This window comes from Cynocephalus volans, chromosome 8 (assembly GCF_027409185.1).
Source record: "Cynocephalus volans isolate mCynVol1 chromosome 8, mCynVol1.pri, whole genome shotgun sequence".
NCBI lineage: Eukaryota > Metazoa > Chordata > Mammalia > Dermoptera > Cynocephalidae > Cynocephalus > Cynocephalus volans.
The window spans coordinates 89830351-89854427 of NC_084467.1; the positions used below are offsets into that span (position 1 = coordinate 89830351).

A 24077-nucleotide genomic window follows, 5' to 3' on the forward strand; every position below is an offset into this window, starting at 1 on the left:
AGGGAGGCCACATGGGGAGGACCTCAATAGCCCAGAACACAAGGAATCCATATGTTGTAAGCAGAGCAAAATAATTATAGATTTATACTTCAGAAAATCCCTTTGGCAATAATGTGAACAATGAGTTGGAGAGGAGCAGGAACTGGAGTCAGGAAATCTATACAGTGGATTGCTAGGAGATCAGTTATAGATGAAAAAGTGTGGACCTTGCCTGATGAGAAATGAGCTGAGGACTGCTGTCCGTGTGTTTAGCCTTCAAGTTTACCTTATTCCCTTCTGATTAATTTTGTTGGATTCCCTTGGAAATCCTGGGATGACTACAGCAGAGCTTCTGATGTGGCAATACCCCACATTGTTTTGAGGCTGTGATAACTGAACATTTCATATTTTGGCTCGCCTTTGCTCACTTGAATCACATTTGTAAGATGGTCTTTAAAATGTTTTTGTAAGCCATTCAGATTTGTTTTAAATGTTTACACTTATTCACTGAAGTTTTCTTTTTTCTTATTTTAATTTTTTCCCCATTGTATATGTTTATAGGGTACAATTTGTCATTTCAATACATGCATATAGTGTATAATGGTCTAATCAGAATAGTTAACATAGAAACAAATTAATAATTTTTTTCAAATGTGTGCTCTTTTTTCCAGTTTATTTTCTATTCCAGAAAAGTTTTTATTTACCTTGAGAGAACACTTTTCTATGGTTATTGAGTTGCCCTCTCTGTGGTGTCAAATTATGTCAAGAACTAAAATGCTGTTCTGAAATGGACTTACAACACCTGCTTATTCAATTCATGGCTACTTTTTATTTTACATTCAAGTTGCAGACAAGTTCCATGATGACTTCAATTTAGTAGTTCACGGATGCAATGGTAGAGTTTGTCAACTCTGACCAGATTGAACCACACATTTTAGGAGGCAAGAACTGGAATGTATAACCCATGCCACATGCCTGACTGCTTGCAGAGTGGCAAATTTCTATTTAAGTAGGTGCCTCCTTTCTATTTCTTGAGTAGATCAGAAGAGTTGAGGACAATTCTGCATAGTGGAGAAATTGTTTTAATTTTCTTTATTCATTGTTTCCCGTTTGGTCCCAGGGTAGCTTCCTTTTTCCCAGCCCTAGTAATCTCCACTACAAAAAATGCTTCCTCTCTTGCCTAGCCAAGCAATGATTTACCATTACATATTAAAAAATAAAACATATTTCAACTAGCGTAACCAATAGAGTTGGCTGTATTTGCCGGACTGATTTGCTTACTTATATCAAGACATCAATTGGTAACATGGTGCTTTGAAAATCAGGAAACTGTTAATCAAGTAACACTGAGTACCCAGATATTCTCAAGTCATTAAGAGACTCTTTGCACTTAGAAAGCAGGCACTGGTTTCCCTATAATTAAGTACTTTATGACTATTTGCAAAATGTGTGAATGCAATTTTCATGGAAACTACTTAAAAATACATCTTAGACAAATGAAATTGTTTTACTCACTTAGCTTTTTCATGCAGTCACGAAGTCTAGTTTCCAAGCTAAGCACCCTTTGATGTAGTTCCTCATAGTCATAGGCACCGATTTCCTCCTGAATCCCAGTGAGAACAGCAGACAGATTCCGGATTTCCTCTTTGAATTGGGTGATTAACTTGGCATCTGTTTTGTATTGCTCCAGCACTGGGATCAAGGGTAGGAGCTCGTCCATCTTCTCTTTCAACTCCTGTGAAAAGCAGCTGATTATTCCTGAGAGTCATTTAAAACAGATCAAGCAGCTATGTTCTTTTTATTATGATACTTAAAAGAGATTATTAAAACAGCTTAGAAATTCCTTATTAAGTTTTGGTTGAAATTAGGTATTTTATGAAAATGTAAGTGGCCACATGATTATTATTAGTAAATCCACTTATCTCAGCTTTTCCATATAAGAACCTTTCTTTAAACAGTTACATGCGTTTGTACAAAACAAATTGATACTTGTCATAATTAGGAAACCTTCCTATGCTAGCAATTGTGCATTTATGTATTATCTCACTTTCTGGTAGCATTTTATAAAGTGAATGATGCATTACCTAGTTAGGAAATATAAGCAGGATTCATCTTTTCATTATGAATTGTTTGAATAAAGTTATTGGAAAGAATTCACGTATCCTATGACTGTTCAGTTAAATGTAATTACTGACTTTTTGCATATCCATACAGGAAATTTTGGATCTGGATTAGCTTTTTACTAAGAATTTTTCCCATCATCACCATCTACCACTTTGTCCTAACAGTGTGCTCAGGTATTCTTAGCTCTTTCTAATATCCGTCTTAGAACAACTTCATTAAGGAGGTAAGTTCAGCAAGTATAATAAATCATGCAAAGCTCAAAGAAATATGTGTTGCTGTTTACCATTTTGAATTATTACCTATGCTCTGACTCCATTTGTCTTAGCATGGATAATTTAGAGATCATTATGTAAGGCAGAATTGCTTACCCTTAGAGTAAATCAACTCTTTAAGGGACCATGGTGCATAGTTTACGTAATAGACAAGCCAGCTGCACAGAGTTGGTTGAAACTGAAATGTTGATTTTTGTCAAAAGAACAGGACACATATCTTTTCAAAATGTCCCTTACTCCTAGACATCACAAGACCGAGCCACACCTGCAATTTCACCTGCAGTTTCTTGATGTGACACTTTTACTTCTTTTTCTTTAACTCGGTGGTAGTGGTCAACAAAAATATTTCACGAGTTTGATTTCATTGTGAATTTATTGTATATGGCATTGTTTGTGGAAAGAGCTGTCACTCTTATGATTTGAGAATAATCCATAGGTTCTGTCAGAAACCATGCTGTACACTAATTTAAGGAACTGAAAATTGCATTTTTAGATTACATCTAGAAGATGTTATTACTATAAATGCACTAAAATAGCAGGAGCTCCCATTGCTGCTCTGATTTATGGGCTTGTGTTTCTTGTGGGGAAATTTCCACTTGCTCTCTAAATAGAAAATCTTGAATGTGTCTACTTGTGTATGTAGAGTGGGAGGGTAAAGAGAGTCGTAATAATGAGAAAGATTCATAAATATCACAGTCAAAAGGCAGATTTGCAGAGGTTTGCTCATTTTTTTGTGGTTTATTTTGAAATAAACTTATTAGATTGAACATCTTGTGGCATCCCTAAAGGAAGACACAATTGTTTCATTAGGATTTTAATGAGAATTCTGTTAGTACCATTTGCTGCATAGTATAGCAACTGTTATAATAAAAGGTGTTACATTCTATTATGGGTATATTTAAAAGAGAGCAATTCAATGTCAAAGTTTTGATAACCTTTTTCCTCTGAATTAAAAAATTTGGTATTTATATATTAAAAGTTCATAATTTGATTATTGGCAATCAATTTTAAAACCCTGGATGTCTGTCAGACATCAGTTAAAAAGTCCAACCAATATACTAAAAGGTTAAATTAGCATAGCATAGATCTGTATTTGCTAATTCCTTCTATAATTTCACTTTCAACTATGTTGTTGTTACAGTAAAGGTTGTATGTAGCTAGAGTGTCTTGCCCAACAACATCCTCTTCATATAAGAATGATAGTCTTAAGAATGTTACCTAGCATAAGCCTTCCGTCTGAAAGAGTGTAAGAGAAGAAAACCTACTTAGTGTTTTGATAAGATGAAAATTGTGTATCACAGGAGGATTTTTAAAAGTGTTCTTCAACGTTAAACTTACTTTTTGAGTGTTCCATTTTTTCTTTTTAAGCATGGTACCAGAGCACCTAGAGCAAAATGACTCCTGGTAGGACTCAGTGAATAAATAAATTCAACAAACGTATGTTGAGCATCTAATTATTGTTGCTATTTTTAATTCAGAGAGCTAAAGATTATTTGGAGAGGCAGTGTAGCATCGGTAATAGGAGGCATAACTCTAGAGCTGGATTTTGTGGGTTTGAATCTTAGCTCTGATACATATTAGATATATGTCCCTGGACAAATTACTCAACCTCTTTGTGTATCAGTTTCCTTATCTGTAAAATGAAGGTAAAAGTAGTGCCCACCGTACTGGATCATTGTGAGGATTAAATTAATTGAACTACTCAGAACAGTGCCTTGAATACGTGTAATTGTTGAAAAAAATCATTACTGTTATCATCCTTACTGTTATTTGGATTTTGACAAATAACTTCAGCATATACAAGGATTATATGAACTACGAAAATCCAAATCATTATGTCACATGGTGCTGCCTGAATATTAAGTTTTGTTAGCCTGGCTGTTGTTAGGCAATTTATAGACTAGGCAAATTCTCTTTAGGTTTCTCTCAGCTTTGTATCTTTTTGTTTCCTCTCTTCTCACAGTATTCCCAAACACGCACATGCTTCTCCATGTGTCCCTGGTCCTGCTAGCCCTAGTGCCCTCAAGTTATGTCTTGGCTTCTCAGATTCTCACTGCATCGCCCATCTGCAGCAGACAACCGAGTTCCCCTCCTCTTGTGTCTCTTCCTTTCTGGGTAATGCTCCGCCTGCACTTCCTACTTTGTTGATGTCCTCATCATTGAGTTCACATTACTGCTCTACCATTCATACACTAATCCTGAGCATTGAAAATTGAAATTGGAATTCTTCTGGTTTTCTTGATCCACCTGTAATTTAGTATTGGAGTAGGAAGGGGGGTGGGCGTTTATTAATACAAAACTGCTTTCTTGAATATTGCCAAATCTTATAACTCTTCCTCAGATCTTCTCTATACAAAATTAATCTCTCCTCCCTTTGTGCTCTTAAGTAATGCTTCTATTCACCATCATTTCACTTGTCTGTTAGTTGTCTTTCACAGAGGAGAGATTATGTATTATACATCCAGAAGAGGGCCCAGTACCACCTTGAGCAATAATAAGGTATTTGCTCAATAAATGGTGGTTAAATTTATTTCTCTTGCTCCTCAGCCTTATATCTTCTCTGTTTACCATTTTCCCATAAACTGTCTATTCATCCAGTTCACTCATTTTCTCATTTCCAATAATATTTAAATTTTTTGTATCTTCTAGCTCTAGATTGTCCTAATTTTGTAACCTTCTGGCTTTGATTACTTTTCTTCAACTTAAATCCCATGGTTCATCATTTCAGCCCTCTCTCTTGTCAATACCCTCAACTTTCTGGCTCTCTTTCCTTTCGGTTGTGACCTTCTGATAAAACTTTAAAACCATTTGAGTGCAAGGCTCTCTGTCTTCTACACCTCTCTATTCAGGCTCTTGAGTGCCACTGGAAAAAATTACAAGACCATGAAAATTTCTGCCACATTAAAATGAGCTATGCATATCCCCGACTCGCTTCCTGCTTGTCATCATTTGTGCAGAAAGCACTTCTTTCCTTTCCTAAGTGCTTAAATTCAGGTTCACTCCATCAACATCAGCAATGAATCTCACTTCCTAATTGGCAGGGAAAATAGGCTATTAAGTGGGCAACCACAGTGTGTTTTATACACTACGTGCTATGTCTTAGTAAGGCTGATTACTTATTTTTCATAGAGGCTTGAATGGCATTATCAGACCCAGATTTTTTAAAATTTATGACTCTGTCATACATAGTTAATAAAAGTCCTCATAGCATGCTCAACACCACTCTTTCTCCATGTTCAATCTTTCTAGATAATTGCCAAGAATCCATTTAAAATCTAGAAAAAGGCTTTATTTGTATAAAATTATAAAGCCCTCTTTTTTATATGTTCTTATTGAGGTATTATTGCCTCTTTTAATAATTCATATCCTCTTTATTTCTCCTCATATTAGCAAAGCATAAAATCATCAGGAAAACTTTGATAATTTAATTTTAATTTTCCTTGGGATTTCCCCTTGTCTTAGAAGTTGAAGTGCCTGTAAATCTGTCCAGGAACTCCACCTAGATCCAGGAGGATGAGGCTCTATTTATAGCAAACTTTCCATGCATTCCTACCAGCTAATGGTCAGTTTCAGTGGAGAGATGATTACTGTCCCCAGTGAGTCTTTAACCTTGCACATACGGGCCAATGCACAGTTATTTCCAGCTGAGTGCCATGCTGGCTGTCCATCGCACTCAGTGTCTCATTTGGATTGACAGAATTGCAGAAGTCAAACCTACTTGAAAATGCTTGGTCATTAGAGTCTTCCGATCATCTTCAATCTGCCGAAACTTGGCCTTCAGCCCTTTCATCTGAGTTTCCATTTTTAAAACATATTGGAAATCTCTCTGAGTTCTCAAGTTTAATACTTCAATAGACTGAGACATGTTCTGAACCTGTTAAACAAGAACATTGACTGCACATTATTGTCTGTATAAAGGTATATGAAATCACTGCTGAAGTAGCAAAAATGGCATTAACATAATGAGCTGGAAGTGCCAAATTTATAATCACATTGCCACATGACACATTTTCAGAACAATTCTTCATGACAAACATTTTAAAAATTAAGCAAGATAAAATTATACCTAGGCAGGATATTTTAAAAATGGGCATTCTAGCATTAGAAATAACTGAATATAAATAAGAATTCCATACATTAGAAAAATAAATTTAAAAAAAAATAATTTTCATTCCAAGACTTTGTAAGCTTATAACACCTCAATCTGTTAAAAATAAATTTTTTTAAAAATAATTTTCATCCTAAGACTTTGTAAGCTTCTAACACCCCGATCTGGTAAATGTCAAAGTAAGTTGTTTCTGTAAGTACTAAATCTGACTTCTTATACGTCTGGGATGCTTAGCAATTGTGGATGCCAGTGAAGTGTCCAGCAGACCAAGAATGCATTCCAATCCATTCACTTCACGATGGGTCTAAGTACTCCCAAAGGTGAGATGGAATTGACTAAAACAAGTGGTGGCAGTGCTGAAGACCTCCTAAAGTAGACAGCACGCTGTTTAAGGGACCTAGAAAATGGCAACTGTATCAAGTGCTTGGTAAATAGGCAGTAACCCGTTAAGCGGATGGCACCATCCCCAGTTCACTGAGCCCTGGGCTATTTAGAAATAGGAAAGAGGTGACCTATAAAGCATGCAGAAATGAAAGAAAGGCTGTTCTAATTTCTGTGGTAGCAAAATCATAAAAACAAAGTGAAAGTCTCTAATAATGATGGAACTGTTAAATGTATTGAGGAATGAAATATGAATACATTAACATAAAGAATAAGATAGATCTCTATACCCTTCGTACTCAAAGTGTCGTCTTCACAGCAATAACTTTGGCACTGCCTGGGAAGTGGTCAGAAGTGCAGAATCTCGGCATGCGCCTCCCTACCCCTTGCAGAGCTACTGAATCAGAATCTGCATTTTATAAAGATCCCTAAGTGGTTTCTATTCTATGTGTATTAAAATTTGAGAAATACTACTTAACATGGAAGGATTTCCATGAGAAAAGCAAATATAAAGATCTTTATATAATTTGATCCTTTTATTCTAAATCAAATACACACATATATAAAAGAAAATAGAATATATAAGCAAAAAATAATGAAGAAAGTTATGGAAGGATTAGAAGAATAAATATTAGGCTGTTAATATTAGTTTTCTGAGGGGGAGGTAAGAAAATAAATATTGTACAAAAAGGTCCCTGGGTATATGTGTATGTACATAGCGTATGTATATTTTCTTTTACATAGAATTGTAAATTTATTTGCATAAATGAATATATGAAAGCATGGGCATGAAAACGTGGTGATGAGATTTCAGGTGAATATTACTTTGTTTTATATATTTTTAAGTATAATTGCATTTTTTTAAACTTATTTTATTTATTGTTATTTACGTATTCAGTAAAAAGGTATTTTCATTGAAAAAATTGTGAATTTCAAAGGGATGATTTGTCCAGAGACAACTTACTATCATCAGGTAAAGCCACAAAGCTTAGTGGGCCAGCCAGTTGTGAAGAGCCCATGGTTGAGATATTCCTGAGAACAGTAATGTTTAAAAAAGGCAGTGAATTCTCCTGCCTTGGCCTGCATCGGCCTGCCTCATTTCTTCCACTTTTCTTGTCAGCCAAGATCCATTATCCTTTTAGTTTTTTCTTTGCTGACTTGGCCCAAAGGCCTGCCCTATATGAATCCTGTCTTTTCAGGACATATCACAGTTGCTTAGGTCAAATTTAATTATGTAACGTGTGTTTCAGGTGGGGACAGAGAAGTGGCTCTCCCTTTGTGAGTTCCATCAGCTTAGAAGCTGTATCTTACACTTATCTTTTACTTCCAGGACCTCACACAGAACCAGGCACAGAATAAGTGCTCAATAAATATTTATTGAGTAAAATTATCCCATGTTTTCAGTAGTAGTAATGGGTAATTAGAATTTTGAGATGTTAAGGAGAGTTTCCTCCCTACTGTCCCTGGTTATGTTATCACATTAGATGATTACCAAATATTTCTTAACTTACTATCATCCTTATATTCAGAAATGCAAATGTAATGTTTTTTTAAATCTTTAGTGCAGCACAAAATTACTGAGACAATGTTGAAAGCATGGTAATGCCATCGTGGATACATGCAATGCTTTCAAAACGATTTTCTAACTTCATTTATAGTTAAGCATAAATAAAGAAAAGCCGTTTGTGGTAAAGAAACTATCTAGCCATTTAAATAAGGCATTTGGGCCGAGCCCGTGACGCACTCGGTAGAGTGCTGCGCTGGGAGCGCGGCGACGCTCCCGCTGCGGGTTCGGATCCTATATAAGAATGACCAGTGCACTCACTGGCTGAGTGCCGGTCACGAAAAAACGACAAAAAAAAAATAAATAAATAAATAAGGCATTTGTCTGTAAAGATACCCATAATTAGCATGGTCAATATCCTCCTAAAAATTCTAGGTACCTAGGCTGAGTCCAAACACTTAGAAAATGATGGGCAAGAGAAGGTATTATAGGTAAAGTTAAAATAGTCTTTTTTTAAAAAAATTTTGCCTCTCACTCACCCTATCTACTTAATTTTCAAATTAATTTGTGTTGTTGAAAAATGCACTGAGCAAATTTTTGCTGAGACTTGATTGTGGCCTTTTATATTTCAGAATCATGTACAATTATAAGAGCTACATTTGGGGTAATGGCTAGAGATACAGCTATCTAATCGGGAAGGATTTTACTCTGGGTTGCCATTAGCTTTTGCTGCTGGCTGTACCAGGATAGTTCAGTTTTCCACTGGTTATGGAGGCTCAGTTTCCTGATGATACAGGAGACTGGATAACCCTGATTGCACTTGTAGGAAGGAGACCTGTCTGCTGTGTTTCTTCCTTTAGTCTGCTTGTCACTGATGTTCTGCAATGCAGCTTTCCACACGTGTTCCTGTGCTTAGACCCTTTCAACATAGTTAGACAAGCTCTTTGTCCCCTTTCACTGATAATTCTTTTGAACTCTTTATTTATCCTGGTTCTTTGTATAAATAAAATGTCTGAGTCCCTTCTGAACTTAAACAGAAATTAGCTTAGATTTTTTACTCTCATTTGTAATTAACTGGGAGGCTACTTGAGGGATAAAAAAAGTTTTGTGATTCAATATGTTTGGATACCCTTGGGTATAACAAAAGTAAACAGATATTTCTTGACTAGGGGACTTCACAGAACTTTTAGTATTAAACTGTGGCTTAGAAATCTTCAAGAGTAAAGTGTCATGCACAGTGTTTCTTTCACTTATTTTATTGATAACAATGTTGGCAGAACCATATTCCAAAAATCACAATTTAGGAAATATTGACCTAGACAATGCAGAACATCTTCAGCTGTACAGAGAAGCTACATAGTTTACAAATAAATATGTTTCTAGGTGAAAAATTTTGGTTTTGGCATACTAAGACCTGAAATACCATGAAACGAACTGTATTTTTCTTCATATTCAGTGATACAAATATGAGGGGACTTCAAACCATTCATGATAAAATTTGTATTATCTTTTAATTCACTTTTTCCATGAACTTTTGAAGTACTTGTTAAAAATGTTTGAAAGAGAATCACTTAAATAAAAGTGGGTACATACCACCAGTGGCATTCTGTATAACACTGACATTGTGCTAAGAAAACGTGAAACTCGTCTCATATAGCTCCATAACTTATTGGTTGAGTGACACTGGAAAGATTTAACCTCAAAAAGCACCAATTTCCTTTTATGTCAACCTAGAAAGATAACTAAACCTTCTGTAAGGACTGAATGGAGTAGATAAAAATATAATAAAAATATAATAATAATAGAAATTATTATTATTAATATTATTCTTATCAACAATATTTCCTTTTATATGACTAAATCAATCATTTTGGTTAACAGTGAATTGGCTGCTTATATGTCACTCCCCTGTTTGCCTGGTACCTTGGATATATGTGAACCTATAGAGAAATCAGCAAGGAACTGGCTCAGTCTAAAAAGGAATGGTCATTTCAGATGTCTTTCCTTTGGATCAGTGCAAATACTACTTACCTCCATCAGGCCATTAAATAGTACACAAAATTTTCTCTTCCTCTGTTGGCATTAAACTATCATATGGTAAATCTGATAATTCCAACTGTGGTGACTTAGATTTTGTTAATAAATTTTATTTGTTTTTTGTCATTTAGGTATTGATGAATTTTTAAAGGTGTGATTTTCTAGAATTTCTTGAAACAATTCTGACAAATTACATATTAGATGCAGTGGTCATATTAATATCCATGGTTGCTTTCAACCAACCTTCTATTCATACTTTTTTGCCTTATTTATTTTATTAATTCTTAGTTCTAGCGTAGCTCTGAAATACATTTAATTTTGCATCTGTATCAAGAATTATTTGCTTCTTGACATTCATACTTTATTTGAATTTCTTGGACTAATTTTTAAAGAAATGTCTCAGTCTCTCTCTCTCTCTCTCTCTCTCTCTCTCTCTCTCTCTGTGTGTGTGTGTGCGTGTGTGTGTGTGTGTGTGTGTGTGTGTGTGTGTGTGTGTGTGTGAAAGAGAGAAAGAGAGAGAGAGTATGCAACGCTATACTAAAAAAATAGTAATACAGAAAATAAAGGTATGGTGTCTAAGAAAATGTTTCTCACCGTAGTTGATGTAGAAAAAATATATTTCTGCACAGAAAAGAAGATTGGTGCAGAATGTCAGTAATCTGAAGGCAGATACAATTGAACAGAAAAGCAAAAGTGGATTTAAAAGATGAAGTCTTTTTTTACTAATGTAATTAATTTCCCTGGTAACCAAACAAAATTAAAGTATATATTTGAAAATTTTTCATAGAAATAAAATCAAGATTGAAAAACCACACCCAGGAATAATCATAATCCATGTGTATGATTTCTAATAGTTAAGAGGCATATTCGCTAGCTTAATTAGTTTGAATGAAATGACATATGCTCTTGCCTGAGGACAGATTTTGAGGGAGCAGGGAGCATGGAATCTTACCATAAAGGAGGCTTAAGAAGAGAGAGTCAATAGGTGATAATGTCTCTAAGGAAAGGGTAAAGAGAAACAGACTAAGCTTTGCATAAAAAATGAAAGACCAGCCTCCAAAGCAAAAAACAAAACAAAATAAAAAACATGAAAAAAATAGTCTTAAAATCTTAGAACACCACAGACTTCCAAACAGCATACACAGAGGAAACTTATTTTCATTATATGGCAGAAGAAGAAAGTTACCATGGCTTGACAGGAAATTGTGAAAACTAGGAGTGTCTCTATTAACAAACTCGATTCTTTCATTTTTCTTGCTTCTTTTAATTTTCTATTATAAAGTTCCTATTCAATACCACAATGTGTGGGTAATTCTAAAAACGATGTTGCAGTGTGAATTGTTGAGCATGATGTCCTCTAGAACACATACTACCTAATTTATCCTATTATCCCTGATTATATTTAAAATTCAAACATGTTGTCATCCTTCCATCAGTCTGGCCACCCCAGCTGTCCTACTATATTCACAGCCTAGCACAGTGAAAGTATGAATGGGGAAATTTGAAAGAACCATTCATTGGTTTTGTCCCCCTTAACTAAACATAAATAACCTTTCATGAGCTGACTTTTATCTGTAAAAGAGAATAAATCAAGAGCATTCTGCATTTGATTGTTATGGATCCAGCATAAGTAAATTATGGAAAGAATGATATTGAATGAAACTGAAGAGCTTAATGTTCAAAGGAATGACTTAGAAAATGATGATAAGTACTTAGAATTATTCATTATCTGTCCAGATAGCTTGCATATTGCAAGCCATTATTTTAACTTCCTTGCAAGGCTGTTAATGGGATCCAAAATTATGAGCTCAAAGAGCCTAGTGTGATTCTGAGAGTTGAGGCTGAATTTCTGGCATCAGAGTAAGACTTCATCCTTTTTTTTTTTTTTTTTTTTTTTACTTAAAGAGAGACTGACTGGATATTAAGATATATGGTAGAGAGAGAGTCCTAAGAAAGAAAAGATGAGAAAAGTAAAAAGTAAAAAGTCATAGAAATACAACAATATAGTAGGAAGACTGAGATACTCTTTTCAGGGACCAGAAATACCTTATTTGAGAAGAGGGACAAAAATCAGCAGGGCGCTCGTCACCGTTACCTGCTCTATTATATTTCTTTTCCAAGGAATGGTAAATGTTAATAAAAATATGCATAGGGGACACAGGACACCTACCTTTTCCAGTAGTTGACGAAGTTGCCTGCTTTTGGCATCCCGGGAACACAGGTTTTGCTCCGGAGCAACCACTGTGCAAATGCATCGCCCATCAGGATCCTGGGCTGAGCTGTACACCTGCCACCCTTCTTTGGGACTTATCTGAGTCTGAAGAAACCAATGGCAAACACACAAAACACAGGCCGCCGTTATAGGATAAAGAGAATGTGGATTTGTGGTATTTTAAGCAAAGCCTCTTTTTTGATAATTAAAGTTTGTGTTTTCGTTCTTTAAAGTTAGAAGAGAAAGATTAAACAATTTCCATCAGCAGTGGGGCATCCTTCAGTTATACCTTCCTTATCATTGTGCAAAAAAAGAACCTTTCTCTTTAGTTTCTGTATTATTAACTGTTAGTTGAACTAACACCACTTCCTAATTTTTTTATGCCATATTTTAAGATTTTAATGCAACTTTAGGAGCATCTAATAATCACTTAATCACATGTGATTAATCTTTCTATGTTAGATCTATTAGCTTGTCTTTCTCAACAGTAAATGGCAATTAACAGTATATTCTTTTCTGATTATTATCCATGTGTGGTATTCTTAAGCAAAGCCCTGTCCCAAGGAGCTTCCAATGTATTGAAGGCCCAATTATTAATAAAGTGGGAAAGATATCATATGATGACATTGAGTAAAAATAATTAGATCAGCATTGTTTTGAAAGGATGCAGACTGTCAGGGGAGTTAAAGAGATTTTGGGGGGCACAGTCTACCAAACTGATGTTCCCAAATCGCTTCTGTCCACTTACCCCAGCTCCCTAGAACTCTAGCTTGAAGTGGTGGCATTTCTCCTCTAGTGCAGCCTGCCTCCTATTTATGTTTCTAGTTTTACTTCCTGTACTGTCCAACAGGAAACTTCACTCCATCCAAATTGGTATATGTGTGTCGTGCAAGCATGCCATGTTGATTCCTTCCATTGTACATTGGTCATTTCGCTTCTCCTGCTTGGAACACCTCCTTTACAAACTATGAATTCATTCAGCCCTTTTGATTTCTAACTGTTCTGAAGAATTGTCTATACCATTCATTAGACATTTAACGTGTATTGTTTACTATTGTTATTTGCCTTTCAAATTCATGAAATTTGTCTTATTTCATCAATTAGCTTATACTCAGCTATTAGAAATTTGGGTATTTCCTATCTGCTTTATCAAGTATTCTATAAAGCACAAGGATAAGCATCTTTATTTTTTGTCTAATTACTTTTCAGGAAGAACATCAATAGACTTCCAAATAACGTACATAGAGGAAACTTATTTTTACTATATGGCAGTGGAAAAACATTACCTTGACTAGGCTTGGAATTCTGCAAACTAGTAGTCTGTATTAACAAACTTGATGGTTTAATTTTCCTAACTTCTCTTAATTTTTCATAAAATTTCTCTCCATTATGCAAACAGAAGTTGTTGTAGGTGGTTGGTGTGCCTCCCATGCACTCTTTCCTCCAGGTGCTGGGAGTATAGGTGGCTTGGCTCTCAGTCGAGTCTTCCTTTGGGGACTGCCTTAGTTGAAGAATACTGCCTTGCTAGAGGCCAGGCCCCATTCCAGGGGACAGCTCACATCCATTGATTTGCTAATAGAAGGGTACAAAGGCGCACCCTAAGAGGCAGGACCTATTATCATTGCCATTTCACAGATAAGAGAATTAGGTAACCGGCCTGAGAACACGCAGCTTGTGTGTGGTGGCCAGGATTTGAAGCCAGGTGGCATGCTCTAGAGCAGCCTCTCCCAATAGAAACATGCAGCCACATGTGTAACTTTAAGTTTTCTAGTAATCAGATCTTAAAAAGTGAAAAAAAAAAAGTGAAAAAAAAAGTGAAATTAATTTTAATATATTTTAATAATAAATTAAAACAAAAAAAATTCAGATTAGAGGTTACCAGAAATGGGGGTGGGGGAGAAGGAGAAGAATAATGAGAAATTTTTGCTTAATGGGTACAAGGTCTATATTTAGGATGATGAAAAAGTTTTGAAAATAGATAGAGGTAGTAGTCACACAGCACTGTGAATGTAATTAAAGCCACACAATTGCATATTTAACAATGCTTAAAATGGCAATCCTTAGATTACATATGTTTTACCAAAAAAAAAGAGAAATAAAATTTAAAAAATAAAAAATTTTTTAAAAATTAAAAGAATATATTTTATTTAACTCAACTTATCCAAAATGTTCTTTCAACATGTAATCAATGTTAAGAAAAAAAAAAGTCATGAGATACTTTACATTCTGTTCTTTTAATTCTTTTTTTGGTATGAAAACTTCAAAACCAAGTGCACATCTAAATTTGGACAGCTATGTCTTAAGTGTTCCATAGGCACACGTTGCTTCCTTTGTGGAGAGTACGGCTCTAGAGTCCTGCTGTTAATTCCTATGTTATGGCCATATAGATATGATGTTAAACAACCAGATCATTTGTTTTAAAGACTAATCATATGGCTATTGAAAAAACTAGATACTTGTTACATAGACAGACCATCATTTTGTATCTGAATTTGTTTCTCCTGTGGAAATGGATAAATGAATGGGCCTCCTTCTGACTCAGCTCTGAGTTTATTTCTGCAGCCAGGATGTGAATTCTTCAGCCTCCCTCTATCTTTCCTTCCGTAGTTTCCATGGATTCAGCAGATAGGAAGGTGTTTCTTGTATGAGAAGAGAAGAGATGTATAAGGAGAAGATGGAGGTGAATTCAGAGTCTAGAAAGAGGGTATTTAATGAATCAGGCTAGGCCAAGGAAGAATGAGAGAAGGGCTGAGGGTCAGGGACAGAGATAGGGTTGGGATCATGCCAGTGGATGGAGGCCAGCAGAGTACTGCTTTGTAAAATGCTCAGTGTCACTAGGATAGTCTGTTTACCTATAGACTGGAGTGCTTAGGCTGGTTGGGAGCAAATCTTAAAAGGGCTGAACCAGGCAGGCTTCTCTCTCCACAGATCTGCTATAGTCTGTGGGGTCTTCTGTCTCCAGAATTCATAGCAGAACAGACTGCTGTTCATTCTGTCCCAGGTCCCAGCTCATCATGTACCATAAACCACCACACAGATCTTCTTTTCAAGGACTGTAATGATAATCACTACAGAGTGCTGATAGGCATTTCAACAACAATCCTGAACAAATATAGGGGAAGCTGTAAATTATAAACTCAAGAAACTCATAAAGATATCATGGTCCTTGTCCTTGATCTATCACAAAAAGCAAATGTTGCCAGACCTATCTTTTTAATTTCATTTTTCTGACTCCTTTTTTAGATAGTTCATAGAAGCCTCCTATGCTGCCTTTCATTTCTGGGGTGTCAGACTCATTTACATTCCTTGTTTTTCCACTCCCCTTGCCCCTCCTTTCTAGCATTTATGTCTGAATATACAGTTAGAATAGAAAGATGTACTTATAGTTATGTATTATTAGAATCAGATAAGATCTTAAAGATTACTGGGTTATCTTTTTGTATTATAGAAGAAAATATGCAGAGATTATCTACGGAATGGAGATAGAAACAGCTTAGCAGAGTAGTTTCAATGATATAATTAAAGGTTTAAGCTGAATAACATTATGGGAGTAATATATCTGGACACAGAGCCTGTAGTTTTAGCTAGGCTTCTCCGAACATTGGACATAAATCTCAAATATGTCAGAGAATTAAGGTTTGTCACTGGAATAAATTAAGCTTTTGGATAAAGGAGCAAAGGCATCCAATTATAATATTAAAATATTTTAACAGCAGTGTAAACACTGATCATCAAACCTGGCAGTATTAATATTGATGTGCACTTGCCAAGCGTTTGGCTAACTAATGTGAAACATATCATGACTGGGCTAGGTATCAGTCGCTCTCTGGAATGAGGGATGTGGGAAAGGTGAATAGGGTTTAATGTTCATTCAGCATTCCCCCCGAAGTGTGAGCTTAATAAAAGTAAAGACTCTAGCCTTCTTTGTACTTCCAGTTGTCTCCTTGTAAGAATCATTGAAAAGAGCCATGACCTTCTCTACTACAGAGTTAGTTTGAATGATCTAAACTATAAAAGGTCACCTTTTCTGGCAAGGAAAAGGTAACTTGAAGGAGAAAAAAATCTAATATAAAAGATGATGTACTGACAGTCCTGTGGGTTTTGATAGAGACCTCTGTGTTGGGGTCAGTGATAAATAAAGAAAGCTTTATGAGTGTTTCTAGTGTTCTTTTTTAGGGAGACCATGCTGGCATTGAAAAAAGGATCAAAATAAAACCCACTAAGATCTCAGGTGGAAGGATATATTTAGATTTTTTTTTTGAATACTTATAAGAAAAGACCTGGTCCAACTTTAACTCATTATTTTAATTATTCAGGTGTCAATAAAACTCACATAATAGTAATAGTAATCATTTATGGAGCTCTATTCATTACTTGGCAGTTCATATGTTACTTTCTTTGAATATCATAATAACACTATAACTAGGTAATGTTATTCTGCCCATTTTACAGATGAAGAAACTGAGACCTAGAGACAGGAAGGAACTTGCTCAAGGTCATGCAGGGGGTAGTTGGCAGAGCTGAGATTTGTACTCACACAGTCTGATTTCAGAGTCTGAAGTTTAACCACCACACTGCACTGACAGTTATTTGAATCCCCCTTCATATGAGAAGACGATAACCCTGATAGCATTTTCTGAACTTGTGAAGCTTGGAACTGGAGGGTGCATATAGTTTATTACTATCCAAAGCATTACTAATCAGTGATTAATGATGCAGTTCTCTTTGAACCTTTTGTGTTAATTAGAAGAACTAAACAAACTATTTAGGACTTTTTAGTATTACAAAACTCATGAAATATTTAAGAATGTTCTAAATAGGAGAATTAAGATAATAATTTCAACAATTGTGTTTCAAGTCTGGTTTTTTTGTTCTTAATTTAATTACAAAGCTATGCTTTATAAATATAAAGCTACTGTGTGTGAGTTCTGCCAAAACTCTGGGGACTTTGTACCAGAAAAGAAGGATCCTGGGGCTTGAGAAGTAAAAATATAAATAAATCAAAACACTTTGCATTTCATTATTAGGTTTTCTGCTTATAGAATCCCTTCTCTTACATTAGTCTCAATTCTTTTGAACGATCTACCCTTATAAATAGAAAATATCTTATTTTACTTATAAGGAAACTGACACGCAAGGAATTTAAGGATTTTTTTTCCTAAGTTTTCTCCAACTTCCAGCCCAGAGCCCCTTATGCTCATCCTTTGCAGATAAATATAGACAGACAATTTACATCCACTCACCAATAGCCATAAACAGTGCTCTGGAGGAGACAGACCCCTCTGCAGTTGATGGGAGCAGATTCACCCAGGTAGGTAGAGGGCATTACCCAAACAGTATGAAAATAGGTCCATTGGAACCCCAGAGGAGCAGTTAGCAGTAAAGGCCCAGCAAGATGCAACCAGACATTCCTGTGGAAGGCACTGCAGTCATTCATGAGGGCCCGAGTGGAGGGACAGGCAAAGGAAAGGAATTCAGATCCTCTGAATAGAAGAAAATCAACTGTTCGGACATTGCTAGATTTTATGTTGTAGTCTGAGTTTCTGGGTATTTCATAAAAGTACAGAGTGAGGCAAAAAGGAGTAAAGGATCTAGCTACTAAAAGTGGTAGACAGATGGGGGAAACAAAGCAGAAAGAAATTCATTTATTAAAACCTTTTTGATTTAGAGTGGAGAAACCTGAGTGATGAAAACCCCTTATCAATTTGCTGTCTGAGGACAGGTTTAGTCCCAGAGAGTGAAATGTGGTTTAGCATGCTAATGGCGTCAGCAGCGGTGGAGAGGAGAGAGATGTGAGGACAGGCGTTAGAGAGATGCTGACAGTCCACGCTAAAATAAGCTGTGTTCTGGAGGACGTGTTAATAATGATGTCACAGTATAGCAGTTTTCTTGTATTGCTTATAGGAATACTTGGGACTATAATAAGAAATGCATATTACTCTCTTAAGGAAACCTCCAGGCTTCAAGAAAAAAAACACTATAAGAACAACAACGATGACAAATACCAAATAACAAAGAAACAAACCCCAAAGATATCATCAAATTGAGGCTGGTCATTTCTGCTCATAACCTTTGGAAATCACAATGACCTAGAGTTAGGAAGGGTCTTAGAAGTCATATTTAGTCCCAAGGTATTGCACTGGATGCAACTTCTCCTATACATTTTCCTTGTGTTTCCATGTGACCTCCGCATGGTAGGATTTCACTACTTTGGAGGAAGTCTCTTCCCTGGTGAGAAGCTGAGGGGCTTGAGCTAAACTTCTCTCTTTGTAATTCTCCCTCTTTGGTCCTACCTCTGCTTCAGGAGCTTAAACAAGAATGAATCAACTTTCTTATCCATGTGATGATTCTTCTATAAAAAAAAGGCTATTATCCCACTCTCTGTCACTCTCTAGATTTGCCATTCTGTTCTCTCCCCTGCATCCCCTTCTTTATTTGTGTCGTTGCTCTATTACAAAATGGACTTTGCATATGGATTGGGGAAGGAAAACAGTCATATAGTGAAACTGATCAAACAGTGAAATCAGGTATTGCCATCCAGGACTAAAATCACATTGCTTAGTTGAGGATAAGAAACTTCGAGGGTACTGACGGTTAGTTTCAGGCTATTCTCTGGAACTTTAAATTGATTAACTCATCAAAGTAGGAGAAGAAGCCAGTTATATGTTTGAAAATGTAGCAAAACAAGTGACTTATGCCCACAGGTCCCTTCAAGGCCTCTTCCCACCACAGCGGTAGGGCTGTTTGAGAACAGCTGGTGTCTGCTGAATGTCCTCTGCTTTTTTAATTGCTCTTTTCCAGGTTCTTCCTGGTGTGGAGTCCACTGCGGGGAACTTCTCAGAAGCCCAGCCTCAAGGGGAAGTTAGTCTGCATCCCAGAGAAGCGCCAGACGGAGCCTGAGCCTTCTGAGAGATGAGGCTTCCTATCCTCAGACACCAGCTCCTCCAGAGGCTTATGGCCCAGTCAATAGATTAGAAGGAAGAAAAAAGAAATAAGCAAGCAAGCAAGCAAACAAACAAGAAAACGGGGCCAAGAAGAAGGATAAAGGAATGTTTCAAGGTTCTAAGAAAAACAAAAGGGAGCTTATTCCCTTAATAAGGAGTTGCATTTAACTATTTACTGATAAAAGCATCTTGGAAATTTAAAAACCTCTTTCAGCTTTGGAGACAATCAAATGTACACTGCCAATTCCACAGGCTCCTGCCATAAATAGATTTAATTGAGATTTAATGATTCAAAGCCTATCTTTCTTGTTTTTGATTTTGTTTGTTAAGGTCATTTGAAACTACCATTCTAAAGACTATGTTCATTTTTGTGTAAATCTGCATTTTTTGCCATCTGCACATTCCACGAACACTCATAAAACAAATTTTAAGACACACTTTTTTTGTGTGGTGTATACACAACTTCAGGCTATCCCATCCATACGGTTTAAAGTGAGAACATACAGTGAGAAAATTGAGAAATGCTGGCTTATTACTTTATAGCTATACCCAGAGACCTGTTGACCCTTCCATCTAAGGGATGAGTTTTTGCCAGCCCTGTACGTGGAAACAGCAATATGGGTCCCTTATGAAATTATGTGAGAGGCTGCAGGAAGAATTCCCTAGCTGGAAAGGCTTCTTCACCACTTTGCCATAATGACTAAAATGACAGCAGAGAAGGTTTTCTTCTTTATAAATGCAAAAACTTTGGGAAGGATTGTGACATAGTTGAGTGTATAGCTTCTCTCTGACTCTGAGGCCAAGGAGATGAGGACAGATATTTTACAGGATGGTGGTGCTGGTGAATAGGAGGGGAAGAGAAAGGGGAGTCCAGGGACATGGGGAACAATCTGAGCAGGGCAGAGAGGACCTAGTGGAGCACCTGGGGCCAGACGAGGTGAGGACGAGCAACGGGGTGTTGGTGAGATGACTTCCCTGAGCAGGATCATAGTCAGATGACTTCACTCTGCCATCAACCTGCTGGAGAAAATCTGATTGGACACGTATACATGTCTGGTAAGTCACTCCACTTGCAGAATGAGTAGGGTTGGATTAGGTCAGTCATAGTTCCAAGTAAACTCTTGAGATCTCTAAAGTTTCCATGCAGATGTTTCGACTGGGGCAAGGGATTGATTGTGTGTGGAGGGAGGAGATGGTGGAGGCCCAGTAAATGCCTCCCTGACTATTTATTATTTGACCTATGACCTGTTTTACAGATTGGATTTCCACTTCAAGTTTCATTAAAAAATACTTATTCAGCACGTATTATATAAGATTTAATTTGCCAAAAGTAAAAAGGCTGTGCTGCTAAAAATAGTGGAAAATAATGGCTGAATTGTTTCTGAGTTCCTTCCCACCTTTCTAGCATTAACATTTTATGATCTTTATCTAAGAAATAACGGGTTCATTTATTCTCTACCATGGGGATCCTAAGGTATGAGCAATTATCTTGAATAATTAGGGAAATGTCATAGACATTGCTCTTCTGTAAAGTATACCAAAAAAAGAAGAAAAAAGAAAAAGCCTGCATTTCCTGAATTTTTCAGGGTTTTTTTTTTTTTTCCCTGCAAAGGGGGGGGGGTCCATTCAAAGTAAGAAATGACTGTCAGAACATATGTAGACCTATAGCAATGCTTTACATCTTTTGATCAAAAAATTATAAATCGGAAAGTAAAGGAAATTAATTCACTTTAAACTTACAAGATAACTAGATGTCCTAAAAGAACCATGTATAATTTGGGAAATTTGATTCTTTTCAGTCAACAACAATAGAAAATAACCAAACCAATGTCTATATATGCAAAAAATATACATTTCAGAACCACGGTGCCAAGTTTGAAATAAAGCTCATTCCTTAATTTCTTAGTTTAGGTTCATTTTTTCTCAAAGATTTAATTCATCAACTATGTCATTGAAAAAAATCAAGCACTGGGACATTGAAAAGATGTGTCTCAGTAAATATTACGGAATGTAAATGTATTTGTTTTCTAATTGTTTATTGATGTTATGCCTTACTTTCTTTATAACGACAAATTTCTTTTACATCACTTCTACCAGGCCACATCATGCAGGTAAGAAAGAGAATACCCTCAATAACATGGGTATCGAGCTACCATCCATGACCCGAGGGAGGTGACCATGTTAAAGCAGGTCAAAGTGTGCCTTACGTGTGCTCTAAATAGACTCAGATAATTACACACTGATTGATTATTTTTAGTAACTTTGAACAACTCTTGAAAATGGAGGGCTACTTTTCATTTTATATCTGACTTTTTCTTATCCACTGGAGTGATCCACATAAAAGTAAAAAGCTCCAAATCTTAATTGTTTCTGTACCTTTCATTTGATAGCAGGGAAATTGTTTTCCAGATATTCCTTTTATTTGAAATAGCAAATTTTTATTCAAAAAACCAATAGTTTTTATTTTTGTTTGAAATGTTTCATAGTGTTGCTAACTAAACCTGGCTTCAAACTGTCAGATTTGTTAGAATGTCAGGAGGATTAAAAAGCCATTAATTTTAGGTGAATGAAGACTACAGGAGATAGACTGTGACAGAAAGTCTTTATAAAATATTAAACAATACAGGAAGATGTTTCTATCAAGTAAGTTTTCTATTGTTCATGTTTCTTAGCTCTCTTAAAGTCTTTTTGGCAGGCTTTAAATTGCTAAGGTTTTTTTATTCATTTATGTTTAAAAGATGTTGGTTTCTCTGACTGAATTCATTGTAGTCACAGGCATTACATTCCAAAGAAGAACTTGCTGTAGTAACACTAGATTAGATAAAATATACTCTGTAGAAAAAATTATGGGGATTTTACAGACATTAAAAGAAGTAAAATAATAAGAAACAAAACATATTTCTTTAAGAATTCTTCCAAGCCTCAAATTAATATAGTTAAACTAAAGCTTTTCAGTCTTAAGAATGTAATGAGTTTAGTATTCCCTTTCATAGCTAATTTCTTAAGCACTCAATTTTTTTTGGTATACTTTTTAAGTGTTCATACATAAATATCATAACTAATGTTACCAGATAGATATTATATCTTTGAAGCTGACCTGTATAGAGAGAAGCAAAATCTCAGTCTTTGCAATTTACAAAATAAAGCCCACTGGACTAATGCATTTACTTCCCAAGATGGCCAAACCCACAGGAATGACTTACTAAGGTATCTGGCGTCGACAGCCTCGTGGTGTTCAGTCCTACCAAGGATGGGAGAGTTTGGGACATCCAGTTTGAGATCATAGCCATGGTACTCAGCACAGCACCAAGCTTCAGCAGTGGAGGACTCATTGCTGTGGAGCTAACGAGTTTTCATAGTGGCTGATTAAGATCCCGGTGCTGGGCTGGCAGCGGGAGGCGTGACTGCAGCACTCCACATCTACAGCATGAAAAGAGATCAACTTCCCCAGCTCTAATCACCCAGGAAAGCTTACAGAACCTCCTCCCCCACCCGTGTGAGAAGTGCCCTGCCCTTCCTTTTCCTTCCTTACCAGACACATGGCTGGATCATCAAACAAAATATTCTTGATAGGGCTTTTTTGGTAATTATCAGAGCAGAGCTTGGAGGGAAGGGGAAATGTAAGCTTTTCCAGCTCCACTATACTCAACAGAGTCCATTTCCTATGGGGTATAAGTATAATCAGCTGCTCTTTATCCTTCATAAAAAATATACCTTTAAATGGAGGTCTGCCAAAGTGCACATTTCAAACACTAAACTTAATATCTACAGATTTCTCTGGGCAAGGACAGAGTGCTTTTAGGAAGAGTATGAAAACAGTCTGCAAATAATTTTGAGAGTAGGAGATAATTTTTTAAAACTGTAACTTAAAATTAACATCATTGCTTTAAAATTATAGTCAAAGATTAATAGCTATTGCCTGTGGCAAACATTACCTTGAAGCACCTTACAAGTGAACAGACAAAACAGGCAGCTTTGGAGAGAAACTTTTGTTATGGAAATTTTATGTATTCACAGTTTTGCTCAGTTATCTCTATTTTTATGTTGGGAGTAATGACAGAATGATAATGAAAGTCTGTGTCTTGAGAGAATGTATGACTTATTTAAAAGGGTACAGGATTTGGATTCAGGAAGTCTGAGGGTCTAGTCCTTGTTCTCTCTGGTCAGCTGTGCGACTGGCCAGTGCCTTAATATTCCTTAGGTTTTTCAACAATAAATGGGGGTTGGGTTTCATTCTCTCCAAGGCCCATTTCAGCTCTAAAACTCAGAGATCCGTTTATTAGAGCTCTGTTGGCAAAAGTGGTATATTGAATCCAGGGCTTATGGGTAATTTTATTATATTCATTTTTACAAATACTACAAATTGCCCACATCCAAATTTCAAGTCCCAAATGGAATAAATCAGAGGCCATTGTCTTATACAATATACGTGTTTTAAAATAAAAATATAGAGAGAAGAAACAAGGGGAAATATGGCTGAATGAAAATTAAATGAAACAGAATCAGTTTACAAACA

The 24077-nt window shown here is 36.1% G+C and overlaps 1 protein-coding gene across 2 annotated transcripts in view; it reads right to left on the reverse strand.

Moving 5' to 3' along the window:
* The window catches only part of OLFM3 (olfactomedin 3), a 45547-nt gene extending 22654 nt beyond the window's left edge, over positions 1 to 22893 (reverse strand). The window contains exons 1-6 of one of the 2 annotated variants that reach the window (XM_063106466.1): positions 22765 to 22893; positions 18557 to 18577; positions 13820 to 13842; positions 12576 to 12711; positions 6094 to 6249; positions 1495 to 1714 (exon numbers count right to left, since the gene is read on the reverse strand). In XM_063106466.1, coding sequence (XP_062962536.1) covers positions 1495 to 1714; positions 6094 to 6249; positions 12576 to 12711; positions 13820 to 13842; positions 18557 to 18577; positions 22765 to 22893 — 685 coding nt within the window. Of the gene's footprint in view, positions 1 to 1494; positions 1715 to 6093; positions 6250 to 12575; positions 12723 to 13819; positions 13843 to 18556; positions 18578 to 22764 lie in introns of both variants that reach the window. The other variant, XM_063106467.1, reaches the window with a different exon arrangement.
* Between the last annotated feature and the right edge of the window lie 1184 nt (positions 22894 to 24077).